Source organism: Apostichopus japonicus, chromosome 17 (genome assembly GCF_037975245.1).
Source record: "Apostichopus japonicus isolate 1M-3 chromosome 17, ASM3797524v1, whole genome shotgun sequence".
Lineage (NCBI taxonomy): Eukaryota > Metazoa > Echinodermata > Holothuroidea > Aspidochirotida > Stichopodidae > Apostichopus > Apostichopus japonicus.
In genome coordinates this window covers 32,315,213-32,337,902 of record NC_092577.1, presented here as the reverse complement: position 1 = coordinate 32,337,902, position 22,690 = coordinate 32,315,213, and the positions used below count along the sequence as shown (strand labels likewise).

The 22,690-nt window shown below is 38.6% G+C and overlaps 1 protein-coding gene across 20 annotated transcripts in view; it reads left to right on the top strand.

Annotated features, from left to right (window-relative positions):
* LOC139954928 (protein scribble homolog) overlaps nucleotides 1-22,690 on the top strand; it is a 121,899-nt gene that overhangs the window by 54,600 nt on the left and 44,609 nt on the right. For 17 of the 20 annotated variants that reach the window (XM_071954926.1, XM_071954923.1, XM_071954925.1 and 14 more), the window contains exons 8-15: nucleotides 4,678-4,807; nucleotides 5,921-6,103; nucleotides 7,698-7,800; nucleotides 9,171-9,277; nucleotides 9,887-10,000; nucleotides 10,744-10,980; nucleotides 16,112-16,351; nucleotides 21,386-21,475. In XM_071954926.1, the coding sequence (XP_071811027.1) occupies nucleotides 4,678-4,807; nucleotides 5,921-6,103; nucleotides 7,698-7,800; nucleotides 9,171-9,277; nucleotides 9,887-10,000; nucleotides 10,744-10,980; nucleotides 16,112-16,351; nucleotides 21,386-21,475 (1,204 nt within the window). The remainder of the gene's footprint in view (nucleotides 1-4,677; nucleotides 4,808-5,920; nucleotides 6,104-7,697; nucleotides 7,801-9,170; nucleotides 9,278-9,886; nucleotides 10,001-10,743; nucleotides 10,981-16,111; nucleotides 16,352-21,385; nucleotides 21,476-22,690) is intronic. The other 3 variants (XM_071954931.1, XM_071954922.1, XM_071954941.1) reach the window with 3 other exon arrangements.

Genomic DNA, 22,690 nt, shown 5'->3' with positions numbered 1-22,690 from the left:
CTGTGCTAAGAAGGCGAGTACTTCATGTATCCAGAGCGTGCGCGGTATGGGAATTTACACTCCTTGTCAAGAAGGCGAGTACTTCATGTATCCAGAGAGTGCCCAATATGGTAATCTACACTCTGTGCTAAGAAGGCAAGTACGTCATGTATCCAGAGCGTGCCCGGTATGGGGATCTACACTCTGTGCTAAGAAGGCAAGTACGTCATGTATCCAGAGCGTGCCCGGTATGGGAATCTACACTCAGTGTTAAGAAGGCGAGTACTTCATGTATCCAGAGCGTGCCCGGTATGGGAATCTATACTCTGTGTTAAGAATGCGAGTACTTCATGTATCCAGAGTGTGCCCGGTATGGGGATCTACACTCAGTGTCAAGAAGGCGAGTACGTCATGTATCCAGAGCGTGCCCGGTATGGGAATCTACACTCTGTGGCAAGAAGGCGAGTACTCCATGCATCCAGAGCGTGCCCGGTATGGGAATCTACACTTTGTGTCAAGAAGGCGAGTACGTCATGTATCCAGAGCGTGCCCGGTATGGGAATCTACACTCTGTGTCAAGAAGGCGAGTACGTCATGCATCCAGAGCGTGCCCGGTATGGGAATCTACACTCTGTGGCAAGAAGGCGAGTACTCCATGCATCCAGAGCGTGCCCGGTATGGGAATCTACACTCTGTGGCAAGAAGGCGAGTACTCCATGCATCCAGAGCGTGCCCGGTATGGAAATCTACACTCTGTGGCAAGAAGGCGAGTACTCCATGCATCCAGAGCGTGCCCGGTATGGAAATCTACACTCTGTGCCTAGAAGGCAAGTATGCCATGTATCCAGAGAGTGCCCAGTATGGGAATCTACACTCTGTGCTAAGAAGGCGAGTACTCCATGTATCCAGAGTGTTTCTAGTATGGGAATCAGTTGTTGATCCACTTCAGTCATTTATACAAATGTTCTGCAGGACAAATCTTTAATGGTCGTCTGGTAGTCCCAGATGACCAAACTTGTGATCTAACAACTAAATCAGCTTTGGCGCTTTCTAATGAGTAAACAAATTTGGTTTCTTCTTTTGTTTACTTTTTGGATAAACCAACATTCAACATTGGAAGATCATTGGCTGACTCTACCTAACTGTAGTTGAACACAGAATCAATGCAAAGATCAATAGCAAAAATGATAATCTAAAGCCACAAAGAAACATGTTTCTTAATGATTTAATATTTTGTGAAGGAGAAAACATGTGTCATCTGTCCTTGGGTTGAGAGATACCTTTAATACGCCTTTTGATACTATTGTAGTTGTAAGGGTTTATGACAGAGCGAATATTAGAATTACAACTTGCATGTACTGAGTAGTAAACATGGTTGTTGATTTTGGTCTGAAAGAGGCAATCTAGAGATAAGTTATATATTTCAGTGCAGGGTATGAAATATCGTCCATATATATGATACTCTGCGATACTGCCTATCAAGAGATTCTCTATATACAATTAAGTATGCATGCCAACAGATCATCACAGCAAACTCATTGTAAATGGTTTTATTATAGGTTCACAGATACTGCACAGTACAGTTGCGTGTACCTATAAACAGAGTCATATCAATCTTTCAGGGTTCAATGGGTTCAATACCATCTGTTTGTCTGTTAGTTATAACACTGGAATCTATAAATCTGCAGGCAGGCTGTAGGTAATAATAAACAACCTGGTGATGTGTAGAGCTTTTATTAAAAGGAGAAACACCCAACCATCGTCATGATTGGGTATGCATGTATTAAATTTATAATTCTCTGTGTTAAAGTAATCCTTTTGTCAGTATAACGGTACGCAAAGGATTGATCCCTCCCCCATCTATCTCCGTACCCCACCCCCCCTCCCATCTCCCCTCTACCAACTCAACAGCTCCACAGTCAGTTTTTAATACTGAAGGCCTGTAGGGCACTGATAGGCAAGGCAGCATACATTGATTAAGGTTTGGCAAATTACAGCAAGTTAGAGAGTTGTGCAGGCTAGCAAAGGAAATGTTATGGTATGCAAAAGATTGATCCCACCCCCTCTATCTCCATACCCCCCTCGCCCCCCTCACCCCTCTATCAGCTCAACAGCTCCACAGTCAGTTTTTAATACTGTAGGCCACTGAGTAGGCAAGGCAGCATAGCATTGATTAAGGTTTGACAAATTACAGCAAGTTGGAGAGTTGTACAGGCTAGCAAAGGAAATGTTCGGTGACACCATCAGAACTATTTATGTCTTCTCTCAAAATTTTAATATATCAGGGATAGTCTTGCCCAACCTGATATTATTATGATTATTTATGTATTTTGGTATGTGGAAAGGGAATTATGGATGACATAAAATATTACCTTTTAATTGACAGTGAAGTTGATAGCCGAAGGTTTTCTACGTAAATATAGAGATAGGAAATCTAATAAAAGTATGATATGAGAATCCAATTTTGCATAAATTACAATGTAGTGTTGTATATAGTTTTGATAACAATGCATTTTATAGTTATAGCAATATGAGCTCTCCTTTGGGAATTTAGTTTTATTACAGAATGGAAGAATTTTACTTGAGGTAAAACTGCAGCACTCATATATAGTGTTGTAGTATATATCATTGCAAAATATGCCATTTGGAGAGCACTACAAAAACGAATAAGGATCGGTGAGGGGGAGGGGGGGGGGGAGAAAGGTGTGAGATCTAATTACAACAAGATAAAGAGGAGGACCAATCTCCATCATTCCCGAGTTTGGAGATGGAGAGAGATTGAACGAAGGAGAAGTAATTAATGAAGCAAGCTGGAGATACTCTCAATTTTACCTGGTATTAAATGTCATGTTTATGTCAACTTGTTATCAGCTACCTCATGCAGGTGTCGCTCGCTGCAAAATTGATTATTCTCCGTGTATGCATGTTAAGAGTCGTCTCGAAGTAGAAGCGAAGATGGAAGAGAGGCTCGTGTGACCTTGGTTGCTATGGAAATAGGAGAAAAATTTAGCTAATATGCCATAGAAGGCAATTGGTATATGAGGGTTTCCATCCTTTCGCAAATATTTAAAGTCTTACGATAAAAATTCAAAACGAACACAATGTGTTTTACAACATTGGATTTGTGGAAGCTCTGCTAAATGTATTTTGTAAAAAAAAATCTTGTATTTTGCTGAAATTGTTAATACAGCAAGAGTATATATTTAAGCTCCGAAAAGTTGAAATTCCAAAAATTTGAACCCTTTTACGGGTGATGTTAGTAAAAAATTTGATATATATATAGTGTTTGAAATTTTGGCTCTCAGTGTTACAAAAGTTACACCACTGATTGTGAAAATGACCATATATAAGCTGTGTTATTTGTAGCTCATGAGGCATAGAACTACAAAATCAGCCAATGGTCGGACCTCAGACATTTGACAGTCACTGTCACCCAGACCTTGCGTTACCTCTCACCCCTCTCGCCCCTCTCACCCCTCTCCCTTGTAAGTTAGATAGATTTGTGGATGATTTTAATGCAGGGTAGGAGGCTATTTCCACTTCCCGTTTACTTTGCCTGTTTCCCAGCTGGATCCTGCTGTAAATATAGCTGGCCACTGCTGCTATTTTTTTTTTTTTTTTTTTTTTGACCTTGTCTGGTATAAATCGGCCTATATTATAAGTGTTATTCCAATCATGTTATATGGACATAAAATAAAGCCACTGAGTGACTCCCTCCTTTGCCCCCCCCCATTTCAGCAAATGGTAACTCCCGTAACCCTACCATGGCATGGAGGATCAGATCACCTCATTTTAATGTCATTAGCTTTGGACACCAGCCCTGGGGTCCATAACCCACGTCCCCAGATAAAACATTTTCTCTGGCAAACAAAATTGGTTTTGTTATCCATCCAAAAAACATAAGAACAGTATGTAATTGTTGGGGGTGAGGGTGGGGGGGAGATGTGTAAATATGTAAAAAAAATCTTCCACAGTGTTAGTTGAGAACCCCCATCTCAATATCTTGACAAGACCTTGATGACATCATTCACTTTACTGTTGCCAGATGCATTTATAAAATACCATCAAAATTGGGAAAATCCATATCTTTGCCATCAGAAAATGCTCTGAGGATATGGTCGTCATAATATTCAGATGCATCAATGTTCCTATATTTTATTAAACCACAGGAAATATTCCTTTAAAATTTGTGCATAGTGGATTTTGTGATGAAAAAGCTGAAGTTCTGTCTCCAGTATATTAACATGAGGTACCAAATTGGCCCCTTGGCAATGTTAGAACAACAGCAGTGTTTATTCATTCCTCACTTACCTATCTCCTCTCACACACATGCACTAAAATCTTTGTAGTCTACCAAAAAACACAAAAAATGTCCACAAAAAAACAAAACACAAAATAAAAAAAATGTCAAAAAAAAAAATGTCAAACAAACCAAAAAATGTCCCCCCAAAAAACAAACCCAAATGACTGGTTTAGGGTTAAAAGTGTGTTGTGTGCTTTGTATTAGTCGTTGTTCAGAATTGGTTTTGATACAATGAAAATACTGACAGAATTAAGTCTACAGTCTATGCACTTTCCTTGCTTTAGATGGAGGTACTCTTGTCGGATAGCCGACGACCCTTCCGTATCGGAATTGTGACGTCGTCGTGGAAATAATTACTCATCCGTCTCTTCCTTCCTTCCCTTTTCCTTTTTCAGCTGCGAAAATTTAACGGAACTCATCGTGACCGAGAACCTGCTGCAAGCGTTGCCTCCTACGGTCGGTTACCTGAAGAAGCTGAACAACTTAAACGTAGACAGGAATCGATTGACGCATTTACCCTCGGAGGTAAGTATCCAAGCAGCCTCCTCTTCCTCTTCCTCCACCTGATGATCGACAGCAAAGAGACGAGGAAAATAGACCAAAAAAAAAAATACTGGATTACAGTTGATCTAGCATGTCTGGGATAAACTTTTTGTAGCAAAGATGTGGCAAAATCTTGAGGACTTGAGTAAACCTGGGTTATATTTCTCTGTGAATGCATGGTGAAGACAATGTATTCATGAAGTGTGTGATTCATAGGGGCCCCTATAGAGGTAAGGGATGAACAAGGCTCTGTAAATGTACAGTACCTGAAAAAATAATGTGTAGATTTGAAAGAAACTTGATTGCAATAGAGCAGCATTCTTTCCTTGTCATTTTTATTGTGCAGAAGAAATAATTTCAACAATTTTTTTTTAGCTTCCTAAAAGGGAATTAGAATTATGGGAATGGAAAGTACAACTCTTCTTTTCTTTAGCTTTTGGAGTGTCACGAAATTTTAGACCGAAGCCAAAGAGTTGTAAAAGAAGAAAATACCATGCACAGCATACTTTTATTCTTGATTTTCTGTAGGCACTAATGAAACTGAGGTATTACTGTATTACTGTGGACAAGTTGCGGTTGGGAGGTGAGGTGGGATAGGGGATGTATATGATTGTAAATGTTGAAATCATACCAACAGTCCCCCCCTCCCACCCCCACTCCCTTTCTTTAGAGTTAGAATCCAAGTTGTAAGAACTAACCTTTCTTCAGATACTCCTTTGTTTTACATTAACCAATGTTTTAGTCTCTTAAAGTCACGTTCCACATCATTGAGTTTTCTGATGCTTGCATTTGAAGTATGTTAGCTACTGTACAAGAATATGTACCTGTACTGCTTAATCTTGTTCTGCAAACTCAAGTTCCTCTTGCTCAAGTGTTATTCACTTTTGCATAGAAAGTTTATTACGCTAGAATTTACACAGAATATAACCAACTGATGATACCAACACAGTTGGTACCCAAATTGGTACCTTAGATTTCAGAATCAGTCCAAAGAGCTTTTTTTGAAGTTGTGAGTAACCTGTGTGTTAATTTCCTTCAGTATGAAAACGGTTAAACCGTTAAAAAACAATATGATATCTTTTTTGTCGTTCATAGCTCGGGAAGTGCACAAGGCTAGGGGTGTTGTCACTGAGAGATAACAGGGTGACACGATTACCTCCGGAGCTCGGCCTCCTGCTAGAACTTCACGTTCTTGATGTCTGCGGCAACAGATTGGACTGGATCCCGATACAACTTTCAAATTGTAACCTAAAGGCCTTGTGGCTCTCAGAAAATCAGGTAGGTGACCAAAAACAGATTATGCGGCGTTGCCTCGACAGTGTCTCCAGCACTGCCTCACCTTTAGTCCTCTTGCCCTCCCATTCACAAGTTGCAGCCAGGTTAGACTATGTTATCAAAACAGATTAGGGTTAATCCTACCTATTTTGGGTGAGCTGTTCATGTACGAGCATATCTTTGTCATTTTCAGATAAATATGTTGGGTTTTTTGCCTTTTCCTTTTCATAAGAAAAGAAAGAATACATTAATGCCATAGAACTATGACCGAATCGGTTTCAGTTACTGCCCGTACAAAACAGATGCAGAAATGCAGTTCGTCTGTGACATCTATGTAATTTTGGATGAATCGTTAACCGCACGGAACGAACATCACATCACGAAATGCCTCTCCAGGTTAAAAGCACGGAGGAGTCGTCGGATGTGTGACACTTCGGCAATATATCTTGTACCCGAACCGACTAATTGACATAAAATCTGATTCCCGCTGAATTCAATCCCCGCGGACTTCGAGTTAGAGCTGTCCTGATTTGATTCGAATTAAACGTTTGAATGGAGGTAAAGTGTCATCGCCATCACTGTCATGATTTGTTAGATCTGATAGCGCAGTGGAATTGTAGGTGTTTGAGGTGTCAAGTTCTGGCTGCAGCCGGAGAGAAAGAAATCTCCTTGGAAAGAAAATCACCGTTAGATATTGGACTCTGTCATTTTCAGAGGCAGAAATATATTTGTCAAAACTGGAGATCCTTGGAGAAATGGATGCAGTTTGATTGGCATAAAACTATAATTTTAAAATGATATTTACTTCAATTAGCTTAGAATCCTTCTTCCTCCCCCCCCCCTTCCAGGGGGTTTGGGCAATTTATATCTCGTTACATTCTTTGCCTGGGAGATTTGGTTTTAGCCAAGTAAAATGATTCCCCTTGTTTCAGTTTCTTTGTGACATTCTGCAACAGATCTGACATTTTAATTTGTCAGTCTACCGTGGGACCGAGGGTACCAATATCATTTTCATACAAGTCTAATTTTGTGTCCAATGAAATCTCCCTTGGATTGGAGATATATCTATAGAGGTCGAAAACTGAGTTGATACAATGCAAAAGTACAGTTATTTAAATTACAACGTTTCGGGTTTAAACCCTTCAACAAGGTGACAAAAATTACCACTAACAAGACACGTAGAAACACACAGTCTTTAAGGGTACGCTCAAATGAACAAGGGAACCACACACTGAATAGAAGGGAGAAAAGCACAATGAACTGAGGATTAGGACAAAGGGAAAGGGATTGGCTGAGGGAGGGAACTAAAGTATGTCGAACTTGGAATTGAGGCCTTTAGGGTAGAGGGTACCCAAGGAGAAAATCAGCCTATTCTCTGCAACAAGACGTTCACAATTAGAACCTCTACAATCAATAGCTACTGTGACCACAAACTTACTGATATTACATTGAGAGGGAGGGTTAAAGTGAGCAGCAATAGGGAAACCGGGGAAATTCTTTTTTTTTGCAAAATACTTACGATAGTGTCGAAATTTTATGTTTTGCCTAACTTTAAAACATAGTCTTTTTCCCCCTTCTCTTTCTCTCTAAATTGCAGGCACAACCTCTGATCAATTTCCAGACCGAAGAAATTGGCCCCCAGAAGCTCAAAGTCTTGACTTGTTTCTTACTGCCACAAAGGGGACCAACAGAGAGTATGGGTAAATTTTGTGCTATCCAATTGCTCACCCCCCCCCCCCCCCCCCCTTGTGTTTCTCTCAAACAATTATTCCATTTTAAGACATCCATTAATTCTCCCAGAAATGATCAGGTTTTATTTATTACCAGCAAGATATATATTTTTTTTTAAAAGGTTTTTAGCTTTAAATTGTAAATCAGTATTCATGCAAATTGTGATTAAATAGTGGGCCTTACTCTGAAAGACTTGTCCGAACCTTTTAGATTCCTGCAAGCCCCTATTTTAATCACTAAATTACCGGCTGATTTAAGGGGTTACTGCTGGGTGAATGACATCAGAGGATGATAAATAATAATAAATAATATTCCAAACTCATAAAGCTTCCTGAGCTTCCAAAGTATAAATGCTCTAAGGCGCTTTGCAAATAAAAGGTGAAAATGACAAACGAAGAAGTAAACAAAATAGAGGTAATATTTATTAAAAGGTACAGAAAAAGAGTTAAAACCGCCCAAAAAATTAAATTGACTCCAGGAAGACTAAAGACTGCAAATAATTACCAAAAGGCAGCTTTAATAGAAGACAGCTTCTACACGTTTCTCAAATTCACGAATGGTTTTGGCACGCTTAGCTTTTCCTCAGGGTAAGATGTTCCATAACGTGGCAACACATCTATCAAAATTGTCGATTTTCATAAGTGGGGAAGTTTTAACCGTGGGGATAACCAGTAGAGATTTGGATGGAGAAAGAAGAGTCCTGGATGAACGGGAGGCTTTTGAAGCCGATCACTGATTTAAACAGGCACAAAATCGTGGATGGCATTATAAGTGTAAAAGAGAGTCCTTAAAATGCCACCCGTTGTTAGTACGGTTGTTTGACCTTTAGTTGTAACGTTACTACTTTACAAAGCTATTCTGTTCAAACATGACAAACATTAAAAGGTTTCCTAAATGTTAACAGAAAAGTCAGCTGTTATCTACAATTTCATTGTTGTATTTCATCATCTCTCCTGATTTTGGGAGGTATATCATTTCTGTACACATTTGCGTCATATAAACGTAGTAAATATAGATAAAGGGATATACAGTATGCTCTTGAACTGTTACGTAATAAGTGAAAGCTACATGGACTATATTATGTTGCATAGGATATAAGTGACTTTCGGATGCCAATACCTTGATATTTCATGAATAATTAAGACACTGAATCCGAGCATACAGCCTTCCTTTTTGTTACGATTCCCACAGCAAGAAAGGAAAGATTAGTTTTGAATTGAAAAGCCTTTTAACAGCTTCCCGCCGGTATTTGTGAGGGGTTTTCCCGTGTTTCTTGCAGTCTCTCTTTCACTTGTCTTTTTCATTGTATGCTTAAAGTAGGGTTCATTGCAATTTTCAGAGAATCTTCTTCGAGGTAGCACAGCGACCGAAGAAGAACCCAACATGGAGAAAGCTGGAGAGAGGGAGATTAGGTTTGCCCCCGGAACACACAACTATGAGGACACGGTGAGTCAACCAATCGGGAGCGATTATCGGTGACATTTTTAAGTTGGCATTCAAAATATAAATTCTCTAGAAATTGTGATGGAATGTTCTGCTCTAATAAAGATTTTATGTCACTCTTTAAGTACTCAATTGTTGGGGTGTGGGTGGGGGGTGGTGGGGTCGGGGTGGGGGGAATGAGAGTCAAACTTGGGGCAACTTTTTAAAGAAACCTCTAAAGTTTTTTCTCCTTGAGATTTGAATATAAATGCTCAATTATACTGTGGTATAGATTGTTGGCAATATTGTGTTGAATATTGTAACAGGAATAGGAGGTCAGAAGTCATTAAAGGTTACGAGAGGTTGAAATGATGGGGGTGGTTAGGTGGGAGGGGGGTTTTAGCCAAACTTGGGGCAACTTTTTATAGAAACCTTTAAAGTTTTTCTCCTTCACATTTGAATATAAATGCTCAATTATACTTTGGTAGAAGTTGTTGGTTATATAACGTTGAAAAGTGTAACAGGAATAAGAGGTCAGAGGTCATTAGGGGTCACCAGAGGTTGAAATGACTATCCCTCAACTCGGAATGATTGCATTTCATGCTGGCGTCTTCTACACTTGTTCTCCGACAGAATTCATTCATCAGGCACGGCACCCCACATCCTCGGGAGCTCAAGGCCAGGCATCCCAAGTTCTTCATGCATGGCAAAGGAAGGGAAGTGGACGGACACTTGGCTCCACATGAGGTGAGGGTTACAAAGAAAATGGGGGCGGTCCGCAGAATAAACATCCAAACTGGTCGACGGTGATCATGGGTCTAGAAAAATTTGGAATTTGCCAAAAAGATTCATCAATTTTTGAAATTACTCTTAAGCAGACTCAAATATTTGCTCGTTCATGCCATATTTGAAAATTATTCAAGATGAAACATTGTCACAGACACCTAAGTTGGGATCATATTTATAAAATGTGACATTTTATTCAGATGCTACATCAATATTTAGGTGAATGAACTTAAACTTTCTCGTCATCGAATCAACATCAGTTACGTGCCACTGTTGTTATTTCAGGTAATGTAAGAAATATTGTTTAGTAATGCCTGAACCGAGTGTGTGTTGATAAGGGTTGCGCTAATGTAACCGAAGTGCCAGCTGGGTCATGAGGTTGTTTGGAATGGATTGACATAATTAAACGATTGTGGTCTGGGAATCTTTTTGTAATGAAAGCAAGGGGGACGTTATCTTAGGTTTAACAAATCTGACCATGTTTCGAATAATGCTCGGTATTACTGGTAAGACCGTGAAAAGGTAGCGTCCCATAGCATAGTGATACCTTAGGGTAAGTGCAAACAGTTTAGCATCATGTAAAATAAACTTTTTAGATAGCAGCAAAATTTTTTGCAAAAACAATTTTTTATTTTATCTTTCCCTTCTTTCATTTCTTCCCCCCCCCCCTCCTCCTCTGCCCACCCCAAAATACAAACTTGTAGTCGGAAAATAATCTGGAATATTATCAGGAGGATGAACTCAGGAACGGCGCGGACGACCAGCAGCAACACCACCAGCCCTCCGTTAACTTTCTGGTGGAGCCCAAGGTCATCCCTCCTCCCGCCACGACGGAGGCCAACGCCGAACCGGTGCAGCTGGAGGAGAGGCAGTTAACCGAATCCGAGGCTGTGAGACAAAACGTAGAAGAGGCGGCAAAACAACCAGACACGCTGACAGAGGTGAGTGGGAAGTTTGTCCCCGGATTATGTACTTTATTGGTTTCAGTTTGACGGTGTTCCATTTTTTCTTTTTTTAATAAAAAGTGACAAGTACGAAATAAAATTGGACTTTTCTTCTTCGAAGCTGGGTTTCGGCAAACATGTGCAAAAGGCACTAATAATGTAAAAGGGTTCATTCTAATATTACAGGAACAGGTCTGATATTGTTTCCCCCGCTTTCCTTCTAATAATGGCAATTTAGGAAGTCTATAAAAGAATACAAGCTTGTAATAAACAAAAATTTTTTAAGTATGATCCTAAGGAAAACCATTTTTCGCCAATTTCTGCAGAAGTTTGACCAGCCCTGAATTAACATGAAACTCTGTAGTTCTTGAAACTATTCATTTTCATACCAACATTTATAGCGAGCTTGGACTTAACACCCGCTTCTAAGTTTCAGTCACTTTGGAAATTGAAACCCCCCAAAAAGGCATTAGGTGTCCAATCAATTCAGTTTCTGTAATAAGATTGTCCAAGTTATATGATAGTTTTAGAAATGAATGCCATCAGTTACAAAAATAAAAGAAACAAAAATGGATGCATTTGTCGAGAAATATCCATGCATAGTTGATCCACTTGGTAAAAAATCATCACAAAGATTTGAACTGTCAGTCAAGATATCACAAGACATTTGATCCACCAAGCCACAGATTTATGAGTAGAGCTGGTCCACCAGACTACAGGATCATATGCAGATCTGATCCATTAATCCAGATTTCTAGAATCGATTCACCTGATAACAGATAAATTTAGAGAACTGATCTTATTAAGTCAACATATCACCGCACAGATTTGATCCTTCAATCAGCTATATTCTATAGACTATTGATCCATTAGTTGCACAAGAAGACTCAATCAAGGAAAGCTTTGATAGCTTGGTCCATCAGTAGAATTTGATCCATCGGTCAACAAGTCACTTTATAAAGCCACTCCATTAGTTGATAAATGACTACAGATTATACACAGAACTGATCCACGAGTCAGACAGATTTGATCCTGTAAATAACAGTATACAGTATGTTCAGTCCAAAGATCGCCAGGAAAATATCACAAAGTCAACAAACAGAATTGATCCATCAAGTCAATAAATCACTTGTAGAGAGCCAATCCGTGGATCAACAGATAGACAGATTTGATCCACTAGACAACAGATTATGTACAGAGAAAGCACATACCTTGACAGAAATGATCCATCTGTCAACAGAAGAGAACCGATCCGTCGATCAACAAATAGACAGATTGATCCACTAGACAACAGATTATGTACAGAGAAAGCACATCCCTTGACAGAAATGATCCATCTGTCAACAGAAGAGAACCGATTCGTCGATCAACAAATAGACAGATTTGATCCACTAGACAACAGATTATGTACAGAGAAAGCACATCCCTTGACAGAACTGATCCATCTGTCAACAAATCACTGTAGAGAACCGATCCGTTGATCAACGAATAGACAGATTTGAAGCACTAGACAACAGATTATGTACAGAGAAAGCACATACCTTGACAGAAATTGATCCATCTGTCAACAGATCACTTCAGAGAACAATCCTTGGATCAACAAATAGACAGATTTGATCCACTAGACAACAGATTATGTACAGAGAAAGCACATACCTTGACAGAAATGATCCATCTGTCTACAAATCACTAGAGAACCGATCCCTCGATCAACAATTAGACAGATTAGATCCACTAGACATCGGATTATGTATAGAGAAAGCACATACCTTGATAGAAATGATCCATCTGTCAACAGATCACTTCAGAGAGCCGATCCATCGATCAACAAATAGACAGATTTGATCCACTAGACAACAGATTATGTACAGAGAAAGCACATACCTTTACAGAAATGATCCATCTGTCAACAAACCACTGTATAGAATCGATCGTTTGATCAACAGATATCTTGGCAGATTTGATGAACTTGACAATACCTTTTTTATTACTGAAGAACAAACCTACTGACAGAACTGATCCACAGATCAATAGATAGGATTGATCCACTAGACATCCACAGACCTTGTCAACAGATCACACAAACAGATTTGATCTATCTAACGGCAACAACACTAGAATGTGTAAAAGTAAGTTGGCCTGACGTTTCCATCCTAGCAGGATCTTCTTCAAAGGCTAAAAGCCAACACTAGAAGTATCAAACACTAGAAGTATCAAATCATCAGTTACAAGAAAAAAACTCACTGAGTAGACTCAGTAAATAAACCCCTTTAAAATTGATCCATCAGTCAACACCCCACCGTAGAGATTTGATCCATTTATCAGCAGGTCGAACACACCGCCTCGTTTGGCTCTAAGGTATTGGGCTAGGGCTTTGGTTCTTTAAAGTGGAAAAAATTTTCTTTTTTTTTTTTTTCTTTTTTTTTTGACTGCCTATATCCAAATCTGACTCCTTTTATTACCTTTTTTTCATTCGTTGTTGAATGATTTGCATGACCTAATTTCCTGTGCATGTTGATTATTCATGTTCATGCATGCATAATGAATAAATCATTTTTTTTACTTTCCTTCTATGAATTTCTGTGCACCAGAGTTGCATTTGACGTTTTTTTCCTTCTTGTCGTATAAAAGTCATTACAATATCATTTGTGAGGCCATCTTTTTCCTCAGGATCTCGGTAGAAACTGATGGTAAAAATTGTGTTCTATTGTATGCTTTCTTTGACACCTATTTGATACAAACTGGTTCAGTTCTATGAATATGCATCATTTGATTTCAGATTTATATGTATATTTAATTTCGACGCATATTACATTGAAATATATAAAGAGCAATTTCAATGTCGCCCATCTACCCCCCCCCCCCCCCACAATACCAATCTCTCTTTCCATGTACATATTTATACAACCATGAAATTGCATAACCTAATCTTTTGCCTAATTATGAACAATTACCCATCGTGTTTATGAATATTATACATTAAGCAGCAACTGCTCAAAGCAGCGAATTGCGTTTACTAACATCAAAGCAAGCCATTTCTGTTTTTTACTTTTGAATGACTTCAAAGCGGGCGAAACAGTTTTATATGCATATGCTCTGCACTTAAATTGTTCCATATTCTGGGTCATCTTTACCTCTTCCAAGAATCATGAAAAGGTGTAGATATGGTGGTGGGAGAGGGGGGTGGGGGTTGGAGAGGGAGTAAGGCTCCAGGTTGCAGTGCAGTTGGGAGCAGTGTGAAAGCGAGCTTACCATTGTAATGGCTCTTTGATTCCCATCATTTCCTTTTAAAGATGCAAATAAATAACGTTCGGTGGAAGAATTTTTCAATATATATATATATATCATTTTCTCCATCTTCTATACCTATCCCCACTAATTTACAGCACTACATTTATCCATTGTATATTAAGCACTCTCCACTATCATCTTTTCTAGTATGCTGGTCATAAGGTGATTGTTTTCATGTCACATATATCTAACATTGGGTTGGGAAAAGCAGTTCCATTTTTAAATTTCACTCCCTTTCATCTAAACAACATGAATTGAATCTCTCCCCTCCCCCCACCTTTTTCCCCCACTTAACCAACCTTGTGAATATTCATCGGCATTAGTCGATCGTATTATCAGTCGTAATTGAACGTTGAATTTTTGGTGTGGAGGTCATGACTAACTCTTTTCACAAATTTTTATCATTTTTTCTTCTTCCGATAGTTTAGTATCACAGATACACAGTAGTAAACATCACATACACAACATCAGCTCATATATGTGTTGTAGAAGAATGGGGGGGGGGGGGGAAGGTGTCAATTAGCCAATGCACACAAACACATGCAGACATATGCAACAACACACACACAAACATATGCATGTACTTGGACAAACAATACTTCTATGATGAAGTACGGTCCTGTGTGGACTCTCAATATGATCAGGTAGGGTTTTTCTAGTCTCTCAAAATTTTGATGTTGGGTTAAGAAAAAGTTTGCAAAATTACCACAAAAAAACAACAAATAGTTTACCAGGACAAATTCGTCCGAAATCACATTTCTGTGATATTTAAGAACAACGTCCAAAATTGTGAGACAATGTTTATGAAGTATTGTTTTATTGTGTTTATAAAAAGTACTTGACATAGCCACATGAATTAGGTGAACTGCTTAATATGATGAGAGGGATTTTCACAGTTCTTTGGATGATAAAGTTTAAGGTCTTCAAGTTGTTCAATCCCCACAATGTACAAATAGCAGTTTCGTGAGAGGAAATGGGTGGGGGAGGGGGTATGAGATGGGGAATCGTCAAGTTGAAGAGTGGGGGGGGGGGTTTGGAGGGGAGGATTTGATCAATTTCTGTCTAGAAGTAGTGGTGTGTTTTGTGTGCTGAGTACTAGATACTGTACATGATTCACTGTTGCTCATGTGGGAGCCTTCATGCTATTTGTAAATTTTGAAGTATAATATCCAATTGCATATAGACATAATGTTTGGAGGTTTGCGTGGCTGTATGAATTTTTTGGCTTCCAAAGTCTAGACAATTCTAAGTATGATATTAAACCTGGCAACTGTTCTAGACATGATGGAGTCTTTCAGACAAAAACCAAAATTTTCCACAAGAGGCGAAAGTTGCAAGCCCAAGTTTGACTTTTCATACTCGATTATCCTTATGGTCTAAATTATTTCTGTCGTTCAAAATTCTGACACCACAGTTTGTTGATTTCCTTTCTTGAAACTCATTTCTTAAGGAAAAGGGAGGATGTGGGGGAGGAAAAGGGGGAGGAATGAGAGTAGGAATCCGGATGGGGGGGAGGGTGGTAGGATAGAGGAGTTGGAACTTTGATGAAATGGTAGCATGGGTCGGACCAGCAGGATCTGCATTTTATTTTTGGGGGGGGGGGGGTGAATTGGAAAAGAAGATGCAAAATTTGAAAAATGCAGATACAAAAATATGTACTTGGGTTTTCTTTAACCCGTCAAGATCAAAACAAACTAAAAAACAAAAATGTGAAGAAAAAAACATAAAGAGCTGTGCCGACCTAGATGTCACTTGAATGCATGAATATTAATGCAGCAGTCTGCATGAATATTCATGACGTTTCAACCCGGCATTATTTTGCATGATATACCTTTAGACGGAAGAAGAAAGACACGTAGGGTTTGCCCTTGAGGAGGAGCAGGAAATGGAAGACCAGCCCGAAAAGTCGGACCTCAAACTACACCGGCGAGACACCCCCCACTACCTCAAAAACAAACGCATCAATCTTACTTCACAGACAGACGACGAGGCTGCTGCCCTCATTCACCAGGTCCTGGCCAAGGCGTCAAGCCCGCAGAATGAGCAGCCCCCCAGCCTCCCCGTGGAAGAGGAAAGGGTAAGATATATGTTATGGAAAAACGATGATGTTGGCATGCCAAGGAAAAAATATGACAAATTCCAAGATTGGTCTTGTGTACGAGTTTGCTAATCGTTCCTTTTTTTTATCATGGAAACAGTTGTTAATTTTCACTTGCTTGTAAACTTGTGCAGTTACCTAACAAGTACATAGCGTATATGTCATGTGGGAAATTGTAGCCTAAGCTTTAACACTACTTTTGTTGCTAATGCTTTTATTTCATAGATTGACAAACTTTGCTAATGATGCTCTAAAAAATGTTTTTCATAGTTAAAATTTTCATGACAGTTGGATAAACAGGAGGCCTGGGGGGGGGGGGACAGAGATGGTATGCATTTATTCTGGTTCTTATTCTAAACTTCACAGAGTATCTAAACAGGTTTATGGGTATAGGAATGAGCTGAAAATCTTTTGTTTATACAAACTGAGATACTTGTAATATGTGTAGTCACTGACAAGCTCCCTGCTACCTTAGAATTGAGAAGCATGTATAAATATTTACCTGTTCAGGGTCTCCACGGTTGCTATGGAAATTATTCTGGGTCGTCCATGACGTCAACCTGTAACCTTTGATATCTGTAGCCATGATAGCAGATGTGTAGGCCTATCATACATTGCAATATAAGAATCAGTACAGAGTTGTTGTGTATATCTTCAGGAACTCATATTAACTTACCAGATTATCTCACCATTTTGAGCAAGAAGGTGTACTACTGTACATGTTTGATAGCATTGTTAGAATGCTCTGCAATATTGTAACTAGTATTAAAGTGGTGTTATGATGAGAATTGCAGCCCTGGAAGAAATGATTAATTTTGAAAACAAAATGTTAACCAATTGTTTGTAACTTTAGGTCTCCATTAAGGAGGATTTTATCATAAGGATATTGATTTTATCATCGCTCTGGAAAAAGTGGAAGTTTTTCTCGGTTTCCTGTCTCTCTCCTTGCTGTAAATTCTCAATTTTTGTTAAGTTTTACCTTTTTTTTATGGAGGATATGAATCAGACCCATCGGATAGGAAGATTTCTCAAAGGAAATCATACTGATTACTGCATACTATTACTGATAAAAACAACTTGAAAAATAATATGGGGTGATGATGATCATAATGATAATGATGATCATGATACCACAGATTATTGACAAAATCCATCTCAAGTTTCTGCAAACTGTCACAATTAGTTTATTTCTTAAGTTTAAATGCTCCAATTCCCATGTACATTTGTGAACTACTGGAGAGTTTTAATGCACCTTGTTGAGTTGACTTTTGAATTTTTGAAAAATTCCATATTTTTCCATCTAAACCTCTGCACCCCATACCACTCCCTCCCCTCCCCCATCCCACACTACCCCACCCAAAAGTTTAATTCATTAGTTTTAAATAAATCAAGTTTCATTTCGAGATTGTTAAAAATTTACTCCCAATTCATTAATCACTGGCTTATTATCTTTGCTGACATGTAATCTGTTTCTTAATATATGCATCCCGTGTTGTAATTAGTGTTAAATATGCGTATATATGGTCTATGGTGATAAGTACCCTATGAAGCTGAGCACTTGCATGTAACATACACATATATAGCGCACAGGGATTCAATATGTCTGGTGTAGGGGCATGCTTGGTCAAGTCTAAACCACTGTTTGGCTATATTCAACGTTTTTATTTAATTATGTTTTAAAAGTAAAGTTGGTCTGACGTTTCGATCCTAGAAGGATCTTCTTCAGAGGCTAAATGACAAGTAACAGTAACAGAAGGGGACAACACGCACAGAATACAGACAGTTTAATGAGCATGGTGAACACAAAGATATAGATGTACAGTAAGGGGATTAGTAGACAAGGGATTGAGAGAGGAATGAAAGAAACCTATAGGGGAAGAGGAGAGGTAGGAGATAAACAGTAGAGGGACAAAGAGAGGATTAAGGGAAGGGGGTAGGGAATAAAAAAAAAAAAAATTTAAATTTATTTATATAACTTATCCCTTTACGATGTATAGTTTTGGTTATTATCCAATATCCACTTCCTTTTATATACATATTATGGAATCTTGCAATATTCTGAATAGACAACATGTCAAAAGTAGGATGCTATGATGAGGCTGCAGAATCCTGCAACCAAGCTGCATAAGACACAAATATTTTCTGCTATGCAGTCTCACACACAATAGGCACTACTGATCAGTTACTGAGATAATCAGGCATGAGCTTTTTCCACAAATTCGCGGAATATCTGTGGTTTCTTTTCTACCTCGGGGACAAAAATTATTATCCTAACAAACTGCAGCATACAAAAACTGGAGCCTATACCGCAATTTTCTTCAAAGTTCTGTGATTTTTTTTTTTACCCCAGGCTCATCCCTGGATAATAATGTTTGGTATTGATTCAGCCTTTCTGCACGGGATATTTGAGCTGCTTTAGCTATTCAAAACAGTGCCTGATCTACAGTGGTGTTAATTGTATTTACTGGCTTTTGAGTGACAAGAATACACAGGTTATTGCTTTTCTACCAAAATTTGCATAAATTTTGGCGAATTTATGTTCCCTTGAAAATTAATGCTTCACAGAAGATGCTAGTTTTAATCTGTTCATTCCAGAACATTTTTCCAATTTTGGAAATAGCACAACAAGCCTTACAGTCCCTATGTTGCTGGTTTTCTTTACCTTACTGGTTATTAGTGTTAATTTGTATTGTTGATCCTGTCAAAACTTCAGAATTTGAGATATTAGAAAAATGTTCTTTTATGACAATGATGAAAATGTTTTCTAGGCAAGCTTGATATCTTTCAGACATTAGACATCTTGACATATTGTATAATATGTGTAACAATGTATAGGAAGGGAAGATAGTGAAAGGAAAGTGTTAGAGAGGTTTTGTCTAAATGTGGGAGGGAGGCAGGCAGGCAGTGGGATGAGTGGGGGGAGGTGGTTGTTTGTCACAGAGCACACCTTATACAAGGATTATTTATTTGTCTATTTTGGGGAATAAATCAAAAAGGTTTGTCATTTATACATTACACTGTTCAGTTTCCTCAGGTTGGCTGAAAATAATGGTGACTGGGAAAAGAATCCCAGACAAAAACATCCCCTAAATCTTTCCCATTTAACAGAATTGTGTACTAATTTGGTGTTTTTGTTACTTAAATCTCTCACATTTTCATCCTCTTATAGTTAGCTTGAAGTAAACAACCCAGTCAAATCAAGTATTCATGAGACCCCTAAAAAAATTCCTTCATTCATTAACACGATTTAACAATAGGAAAGCATTGACTTTGAACCAAACCTGCTCACTGGTCATATTAACACAATCTTGTTTTTCTACTAATATAATTGATGTAGAAGAAATGTTTAAATCATTGGACTTGCTTTGACTAAATCTTGACTTGTAGCTAATTTATGAAGATTTGTTTTTTGGTAGTTCCAACTTTCTTGAATATTAAACCTAAATGGTGAGTGATTCATGTCTTTTGTGAGATTCCCTCATCAGGGACCCTGACACAGAGTTGAGATGTGGGGCAGGTGGAGGGAAGGGGGTTGAGGATTGAGGAAGAGGTGGGAGGGAAGGGGAAGAGGATAGGGGGAAGAGGTGGGGGTCTGATGTTCAGTGGTGTAGAAAGTGCTGCTAATGGTTGTATAAGCCCCTCCCTCCCCCATCCCATGAATGACACTACACTGGAAATGATTGGAAGCCATGGCCCCCAGCTCCCTTCCCCCTGCAGGGAAAGCTTTGGCTAATTATTTAGTTTAATGAACCAGGTCAAATGAGCTTAGCATAGCATTTAAAACTATTAAAGTTCAATACAGTCTTGATATATTGTATATAACATAACAGATATATCTTTAATTGTCCTACCCCACCAATTAGACGTCTGAGTGGAATCTCTGAAACTAACTTCATTAAGAATAACCAGTTAGGAAGTAAGGCAGCGGTACACTTAACAATTATTCACTCTGTATCTGTAAGCTGTGTAGCCTACTGTGAAGTTGCTAAAACATCAGTGAGTCTCGTCTCGGAAAGAGGAACATGAAATACAAATAACTTCTTGAGAGTAGGTTTGTGAGATTGGTCAGCAGCTTTAACAATCCTGCAGAGGTTTTTCTCCAAATAAGATTGCAATTGACCAACCCTTAGCCCCTCCCCATCTCCCCACCCCCCCTCACACCCATAGTGTTTTTTTCATCACATCAAGGTATTAAAATAGACAAACTAAGGATGACATTCGGTTCTTGACATTTCGTTTCCCAGACTCTCTTTCAAATTTGGTTCAGAAGAATGCGTTATGGACAACATCAAACACCTTCAGTACTAAAACAAGAACATCAGTGGAAACAATTTCTATGATAGTTTGAAAGTTATCAGCATGGTCAAATCTGACATCATCCCAAACTTTGACAAGCGTTCAGTTAAAGGCATTGAAGACTCCCCCAAACCGCGTGCTGCGCTCTGAAAAAGTTAACTTTCCGTTGCTTGCAAGTGAAGTTTTCTCTTGTCGCTACAAAATGCAGACAGTAATGAAACGTGATACCTTGTTATTTTAGCTGCACCTGAGATGTCCATCGCTGTATCGTTTGTACATTGTGCTGTGGGTATTGACCTCAGATGTATGTACTGACTGTACACTAGTGTCTAATTACCGACGGTAGCAAGCTGTGTGTATATTTCTGGGATCGATGGTGGTGTCTAACACTTCTATTACACCTCATTGGAAACTATGTCAGATTACCTACATTAGACGTTTCCTTTTTGCGCGAGTCTTCACACCCTTTAATGTAGGGACAACTTAAGATTTGACAGATTCACATTCAGTAGACGTTCTAATAGTCACCAGCTCTGTTGAGGCTGCTGGAAAAAAACTTTTATTTTGGTCAAATTGATAAAGCACTACCTTTTACCTTTTGAATATAATTATATAATCTTTGAATATTCTGTCTGTTACTAAAATTTTCTCATTATTATGCACAGATGAAAAAATACAGTCTTTTGTAATCATGAGAGGATTTATTTCTTCCTGTAGGTGGAGATTACTTTCAGTAGAGATGGTGATGGTCTTGGCATCAGTATAGCAGGGGGTCAAGGGTCAACACCTTTCAAAGGAAACGATGAGGTAGGCAAATATCTTTTTATTAGCTTTATTTATGATTATTTATTATTATTGTTTCGTTTTAATTTCTTTTATCAAAATAAAACAAAGGCTGTTAGCAAACTGCTTGTCCCACTAAAGAGCCTGTGTAAGAGAATGTGTAAAAGTAAGGCCCACTTTAATACTTTTACACATTATTTCTTTGATATAGTTTATTTTCATGAAGTCCAAAAGTGTGGAGTGTTCCAAACAGCACTTCCACTTTCGAAGAACGCAAAAATAGGTAGCCTAGCAACAACAAAAGGGAAAAGAAGAAAATAGAAGAGAAAGATTGGATGTGGAGGTTTAGCATTTTGAGTTCAGTTGAGTTTGGATTTGAGTTTAATGCTCAGAGGATGTAGGAAGGAAAATTATCTCTTAACAGTGAATGGATCTAAGGCTTGATAACAAATGAACAAGTGCTGAGATTTGAGAAACATTGACAGGATGCTTTGAGCTTCGTTGGATCTGTGACAGTCTTTGAGACCTGGAACTGATTCAATTCATGTGAGAATTGGGGGGGGGGGTTGTCAAAATATCTTGTAGATTTCAGATCCCTTACCTAACAACATGTTGTGAAAACTGTCCAGCATTTTTGTGACTTTTTTTTTTACTAATTCTCCTCTGTACAGCTGTAAGAGAATTCCTTATGTATTCATTTAGCTGAGGTTGTTTATCTGACAGCAAAGTTGTTTACCAGACAAAACTTAATATATATGTAGAACAAAAAGAAGGTTCGGCTAGAACAGGATTCGACCGCAGTGCCATAGAGATTTACAAGCTGTTCTTTGTTCCTTTCCATTGTTTTTAACTCTGCCAGTCAGTTGTCCCATCGTTTTGATTACTTTTACAAAATTAGCACATAAAAAGAAGATCGTCCAACCGTGATTAAACTGACTGTAAACAACAACCCGCTTTGTCTTTTTGGATGGTTTCAAAAATTCAATCGTCTCAGACTTCTGGACAATCCTCCAGAGTCTGCCCGTTTATCATGAGAGTCGTCTCCATCTCACATGGCATAGCTATTAAAGCAGCATTTTGCGTTTTGTCGCCGTTTTCCACTTTTTTGACAAGTCCATCGATTTTTTTACATATATAAATCACAAAACACAAACTAAGATATTAGCCAAATTTTTCCTGCCAAAAGCGTAAATTGGCGAGTAGTTAAGGACATTTGCAGATAATGAGAAAAGTGTCCAC